Source organism: Elaeis guineensis, chromosome 2 (assembly GCF_000442705.2).
Source record: "Elaeis guineensis isolate ETL-2024a chromosome 2, EG11, whole genome shotgun sequence".
NCBI classification, from domain to species: Eukaryota; Viridiplantae; Streptophyta; class Magnoliopsida; order Arecales; family Arecaceae; genus Elaeis; species Elaeis guineensis.
The window spans coordinates 17,030,221-17,037,468 of NC_025994.2; the positions used below are offsets into that span (position 1 = coordinate 17,030,221).

The window sequence follows — 7,248 nt, forward strand, 5'->3', positions numbered from 1 at the left end:
TTCAAATATATCTTGTAATCTTTTTCTTGAAATCAAATAAAGTTTTTAGAATTCAAATCTTCCTATCCTCTATTCTTACTCTTTCTCTACAATAGAATTTCTTCCTACCCCCTCCTAAGTCCATCACTACCACCAACTCTTTCATGCTAGTCAGAAAAAATCTGCTGTCATACCTGCTTTATTGTTTGAATTTAGGTCAGAAATGCGCATCCACTCAACTGCTCCTACAGTCCTCTATTCTATTTTCAGAAAAGGGATCCATCTTATCTAAGCCATGACGTACTTCAGAAGGTTGGCGGCTGGGAATCTAAACCAACCGAATTTTTTATGCAGCCATGCCGTGGACCAAATGCCATCTTGTCCAAGAAGTAGAACAGCAGAAATAAGAAGCTGAGACATTCCTGGTGTTCTTCCATACACTCTTTCCTTTCCTTCCACTCCAATGGCCCAGGATGAGGTTGTGCTACTTGATTTCTGGACCAGTCCTTATGCGCTTAGGGTGAGAATTGCTTTGGCTGAGAAAGGAGTGGCGTACCAACACAAGGAAGAGAACTTGTGGGACAAGAGCCCTCTTCTCCTCAACTCCAATCCAGTTCACAAGAAAATCCCGGTTCTGATCCACAATGGAAAGCCAGTTTGCGAGTCTCTCATCATTCTCCAATACATTGACGAGGTGTGGAGCGACAGATGCCCGCTGCTGCCCAAAGATCCTCAGCAACGAGCAAACGTGAGGTTTTGGGCAGACTTCTTTGAGAAAAAGGTAAGACCAGCTTCTCTCTCTCTCTATCTCTGTGTGTGTGTGTTGTGTTCTCTACTCTCTCTCTCTCTCACTCTCTGTCTCTCTCTCTCTCTCTCTCTCTCTCTGTGTATGTTCTCTACTAGAGACCGATATGAATTTTTCTTTTAAGTTTGTTCTCATATCAAGTGTTAGCTATTAATCCATATAGCTATAGATTATACAATTGCGTACTTCAGCTCGAAGGACAGCTACATACTTATTGTATAATAGCATTTCCAATAACTTTGTTCGAAGTGATTTAACAACTACATACTCATTATGAAGTGAAAGGAAAGAAAGAATTTATTATAAAGGTGGATAGAAGAGGAGAGAAGAATTGGTAGTATATCTCTCAAAATATGGGGAGAGCGGATCTAATAGAAGAAGAAAATTTTAACTTTGTTTGGAATTTCTTAATTAAACTCTTTTGATTGAAAATGGCTCAAGTACGTCTCTTTATATGGAGCATTTTACAATCTTTCAACTACCTTCTACATAAAATACTAAAAGCCATATTTAATGTGACACTTTGGTTTCATATATATATATATATAAATTCTAAGTAAATTTCATAGAAATACTAAAAGGCCATTGCTAATAACGAGACTTGTATTTAATTTCGTTTATAATTTCTAACATTTGTATGAGACGGAAAAAATGGGGTTTTATTTTTTAAAAAATGAAATATACTGTTCTAACAATAATGACATGCAACAACATTAATATCTTAATTATCTGACCTGATAATCTTGTTGTTCAAAATCCAACTTTATATCCTTGTAACTTGATGATATATGGAACAAAAGATGACTTTGGTTTATAGCAGTTATTTCTGAAATTGTTTAAACAAGATATATGTTGGTCATAGCAAAGCTAGCTAACTCATGGATTTTGTGTTTACAAGTAACAGAGAAGATGCGAAAGCTTACCTCATACCACTTCCTCGCTTTACTAGCTGCATCATCGGAGTTCTTAGATGCCAGATCACCATTGTCAGCATCGATGGTCGGAGAAGAGGCTATTATAAACCTCTCCTAACGTTCCCTTCCTCAAAATCGTGGGCTGAGGATGGGAACCCAAGAGAGAATGAGGAGGAGAGTGGGAGAAAAGTAGATGGATAGATTTCTGGGTGGTGCTTTACACCGATATTTATAAGTTGGGTTCCCTCTCACTGGAACCAATATTTATACTTCATTTTCAATGAATGAAAAGCCTTGTCCAATTTTCTCAGAAAACTATTCAATCCACAACGAACAAGTTAATATATGGATGCAATTCTTAGGGAATGCTAACATGTATTGAGTCAATACTGGATAGAGTTTTGCAGAATTGCAAGCTTGCAAACATTACAACCAAGAGAAATCTGGTTGAGATCATGCTCATCTTATTGAACCCAAAAACACAATTTCCAAGAAAAAGAATTATATCGAGGCTCTCAGGCCAATTGAAGCAATTTCATGATTTACTCATGATGTACATCTAAAGGTTTTGACCTTTAATCATATTTTCTTTTTCATGTGCACAGATAGATGCATCTGGCAGTTTGACATGGAGGGTCAAAGGAGAGGCTCAAGTGGCAGCAAAGAACGAATTTATTACACAATTGAAGCTGTTGGAAGATGAGTTGGCAGAGAATCCCTTCTTTGGAGGTGAAACTTTTGGGTACATGGATGTCGTTTTCGTTTCCTTTGCATCTTGGTTCTATGCCTATGAGAAATCTGCCAATTTTAGCATAGAGGAGGAATGCCCCAGGCTCACGGCTTGGAAGAAGAGGTGCGTGGAAAGAGAGAGTGTCTCAAAGAACATCCCAGAGCCTGAGAAGATCTATGAATATTTGTGCTCCATAAAAAGGATCTGGAACATGGAATAGTGGAGACAGGGAGTGGTGTGAGGAAGATAGAATAAAGGCAGAATATATGAGATTAATAATAGTAATCATTATTAATATTAGTATCTACGTAAGCAATGCACGCCCTTTGTGCATCCCCACTCATTGTTCTCAAAAAACAAAAAAAAAAAATCCCATGTATTTTCTTTTCTTGTCATACAGTTTTTGTAATTTCTTTCTCATAAATAGTTTTGTGCTTCAATATATCTCCTCTAACCAACTTTCAGGAGCTATGTAGTTGTGTGCTGACAAAATGTACAAAGCTCCATAGCAAGGTTCACTATCTTGGCATTGGACTTTGATGAAATTTCACTTAGTGTTAGTATGCGGAATAGTACGGTATGTCTACATGGTGGTTCGGCATACCAGTACACCATCGGTCTGAGCGGTATTGGGCGGTTCGGCCCAGTACGGAATTCCATGTGCCATAGGCTTGATCTTAGCAGAAATCAGTTCACTGGATTTTCTCCAGAAGAACTTGGTGACTCAGTGATTTTGTAATAGTTGAAGCTATCTGATAACCATCCTAAAAAGACCATCCCCACAGAGCTGTAGAGAGAGGGAATGATTTCTCTGGTCATACACCAGTCGAACTGGGCCGGCTTATAACCTTGCAAATTGCTCAAAACACCAGCTACAATGCGCTTTCTGGGGAGATACCAACCGAGCTTGGGGACTTGCAAATGTTGGAAAACCTCTCCTTGAACAACAACCAGAAAGATAGTGAAGTACCATCATCATTCAGCAAGCTTTCCAGCCTCCTAGTTTGCAATATCTCATATAACAACTTTGTTGGGTCATTGCCTGACCTCCTTTGTTCAGAAGAATGGATGATAGCAACTTTCTAGGAAATGATGGATTGTATAGAATTAAGTACTAAAGCTTGCCAGCCTACACCTTCACTATCCGACACGGCAGAATCAGGTTGGGCAAGAAAGGAAACCTCGCGGAGAAAATAGTGAGCATTGCTGCTGCAATTGTGGGATTAATCTCCATGTTCAGGACGGTGGGGTTTTGTTGGTCTTTAAAGTGTCGCATACCTAATGTTGTTCCATGTGAAGATCATAAACATGGCATGTCTGGTCCTCACTATTTTCCCATGGAGTGTACCACATATCAAGAACTTCTTAAAGCTGCAGAAATTTTATCAGATTGTAGTGCTATAGGAAGGGATGCCTGCAGGGCTATCACACCAGATGGGTTCATAATTGCAAACAAGAAGCTGAAATCCCAAATGAGATTGTTCTAGTGTTGGCAGCAATTTTTGTGCTGAGAGATCCAGCCTTGGAAATGCTTGCACTGCAACATTGTCAAGTTCTTTGGTTTTGCTACCACCAAGACTCTATGCTTACATTGTTTATGGCAAATTTTAGACCAGGTGAACTGCTTCATGGTAACAGGAACACTTCTGCTTGATTGCCATGCTTGTTGTAGGATTGCTCTCAGAACTGAGGAAAGCTTGCGCTATCTTCACTGCAACTGTAAACCTCAAATTATACATCGCGATGTAAAGTCAAACTATATTCCACTTGATGAAAAAATAGAAGCTCATGTAAGAGACTTCGGCTTGGCAAAATGTCACATTGCACACTCCAGGACCATGTCTGCAGTTTCTGGTTCATATACATCTATGTTGCCCAGCTAAAGCATATTGCTGGAGGATCAAATAGATGAAGGTTAGTTCATTTGCGACCGTGTTTTCCTTTTTTTGAGACATATGCTTTTAGGAAGCATCTGAAGAGAAAATAACATTAGGAAGTACTTGTTAAAGGTATGCTTCCTGTTTCAATATAGTAGCAAGTTGAGATGTGTTTCAGTTAACATTCATAGATATCTAGGTCTGATAATAAGGTATGTGTTGGCCTATAGTTTGAAAATGGATATATAAAGAGCAAAAGTGGCTGATATTTGGTTGGTTAGTAAATAGTTGATTTACACATCACTGAATTTTCACTGAGCGCATGGAGCTACAACTTTTTGCTGTTACTAAAATATGACTCATTCTCAATCATATTTTAGAATTGTTATATTCGTTTAAATTTTAGGATTCATCAAAAGTGAAATCTCGAACTAGAAGTTGAGGATCTCAAGACTCTTTCCAGATGTCTATTGTATCACATTATCAGATTAGATCTACTTCATTTGCATTCGATGCTCTAACTATTTTTCAGGTAAGACGCAGATATATGTATAGTGTCATTCTGCAGTATCCTAGTTCTGTTACTTGACGTCTTGAAGGTGAGAATGATAATTTCCCCAACCATAAGATCCCTTTATGAGTCCGTGGAACATCTATGGGAAGTTTCTGCTTAATCTAGAAGATTTTTCTTCTAATTTTTTTTCTAAAAACTTCAGATCCAAAATGGTTGATTTCTTGCCACAGCCAGGATCTTGCTTACTTGAGTATAGTGTGCAGCCAGCTTCATGAACTAATATGGAGCTTAATATGATATCAATAGACACCAATTGGTGTACTATCCTTTAATGAAAGCCCCATTAGCAGCAGAAACGTCGATGCTTATAATCCTCCTATTCAGAACTATGATTCTTGAATAACTAGTGACAGGTCTTATATGGTAAAGCTTGTCCTTTTAATTGCCTATGTTGTCCATATCTTATACATGATCCAGCTCATGCTTGCACTAACATTGTCCATATCTCATATTTGATCCAGAATATGTTGTCATGATGAAAGTTACTGAGAAATGAGACATCTATATTTTGGTGTTGTTCCATTGGAACTGATCAGTACTGGACAACCTCCAATTCAGTCAATGGAGCAAGGAGCTTTGGAGGGGATCTGCTCAATTGGGTGAGGAGGTCAATGCAGAACCTAACACCATCTTCTAAGATCATTGGTTGCAGGCTGCATTTGAATTCAAAGAACATGGTTGAGGAGATGTCTTTGGTTTTGAAAATTGTACTATTTTGCATCAATGCATCACCATGTGACAGGCCCTTAATTGACTTGCAAATCCCTTCAAACCCTTGCTGAAATTTCAGTATCCATGGTAATATAGAATTCTTCATTCAAGTTTAGCAAAGCACCATTGGCAACACAGACATATAAATGATATCTCTCAACATGTTATAGAATCTGCCATGTTGCGTATCCCTAATATAGTATTCTGATCATTTCTTCCAATGTTTGCCTGAACTTTAATGATCTGATACCATCTTCATTGAGGTCATTCAATTCAACTGGTGCATTATACACACAGACAACACGCACATATATGTTCGCATATACAGATGAGCACGCGAGCATGCACACACTAACAATCCCCGCAAATCCAACTGATCCTGGATTACCCAGGGAGCACCATTTGATGTTCATCTCACCACTCTATGCTTAGTGGAATTCAATTTTTAGCATTTTTGGTCACTTTCTTGCATATACCATAAAACGTCTTGGGCCTTGTAGCTTCTCTGAAAAATAACCAAACTCAGTTCACCTTAACTTAAAATTCATTGGAAAGGACATGGAGGAAAGTATGGTGTGATTTTTCATTTGTAATTGCTATCTACTGTTTGAGGGATTAAATCCTCTGTTGAGAGCAATGCACATTCTGTTAAAATGACTTCATCACCATTTACTATTGGCCAGTGAATTTTATCCAGTTATGCTGCAGGACAAATTTGATGCTGACCTTATGCAGTAGAACACTGAACTAAGCCATTCTTTCATCTCTACTGATCAAGTAAGTTTTTCTCTTTAAGTAAGTTTGCAAGGAAGCAGCTTGCTATTCAAATTGTAATTTTATGAGAGGGGTCACATTATGTACAGAGATAATAAGTGGGGAGTTCTAAAAGAAATTGCAACATGAAGTACATTTGGTCATGACTCAGCATGCAAAGGAGAAAGCCAGCACCTGTTACTAGAAAAATTCTTTTACCTTTGTATCATTCAACCTTGATCACCTTTACAAATATAACTATATAAGCCCTCTCAGTGACATGGTCTGAGTTATTTATCCAGCAGAAGTATTTTAAAGGCATTATATTGGTTTGAACCAAAATACTCTATATATATCCACTTTGCAAGGCATTTGAAGTTGGAGAAAATGAGGTTGCTTCTATACTCAGAGTCAGAAACTGGCTGGCAATAGTATTAGATGGATGTCCTAGAAGTCAGATTGGCCGACACTTGTAAAACTTTCTTAGGACATATTTTATAATATTGACTTATAAATTAATAAAGTTGGATTTATTTCCATTCAGATCTATGTTATTAAGTATCTCTGAATAGTCCATTGAGTTAATGGGTATAATGACACATATTCTGAAGAGTTGAAAATTTGAGACACGTATCATTATAATTAATTTATAAATTACTCATGATCGTAGGATCATTATGGGGGCGGTGTTTGATCCAGAGAGATTGGTGCACAATCACTTTCTTAGGATAAATGAGTCTTAAATCTATAATGTGGAGACATCGAAGCGAGAGTGTAAGTACTTGTTAGGAACAAGAGTACTAAGCGTGACCAATCACGAGTGATCACTAGAATGTCTACCTATTCGTCAATAATTAGCTCGATGTTGCAGTAATGTGACTAATTCTTTAACTTACAGTGCTTCA

At 37.8% G+C, this 7,248-nt stretch overlaps 1 protein-coding gene across 2 annotated transcripts; it reads left to right on the top strand.

Annotated features, from left to right (window-relative positions):
* The first annotated feature begins 329 nt into the window (after nucleotides 1-329).
* Nucleotides 330-6,096, top strand: LOC105060265 (glutathione S-transferase U25). 2 transcript variants are annotated; one of them, XM_073251616.1, is made up of 3 exons: nucleotides 330-760; nucleotides 2,304-5,242; nucleotides 5,341-6,096. In XM_073251616.1, the coding sequence occupies exons 1-2, from the start codon at nucleotides 443-445 to the stop codon at nucleotides 2,646-2,648; spliced, it is 663 nt and encodes a 220-aa protein (XP_073107717.1). In that variant the 5' UTR covers nucleotides 330-442; the 3' UTR covers nucleotides 2,649-5,242; nucleotides 5,341-6,096. The 2 variants fall into 2 exon arrangements, with proteins under 2 accessions (XP_073107717.1, XP_073107716.1); XM_073251615.1 differs by having other exon boundaries at nucleotides 2,304-4,342.
* Nucleotides 6,097-7,248: the final 1,152 nt, after the last annotated feature.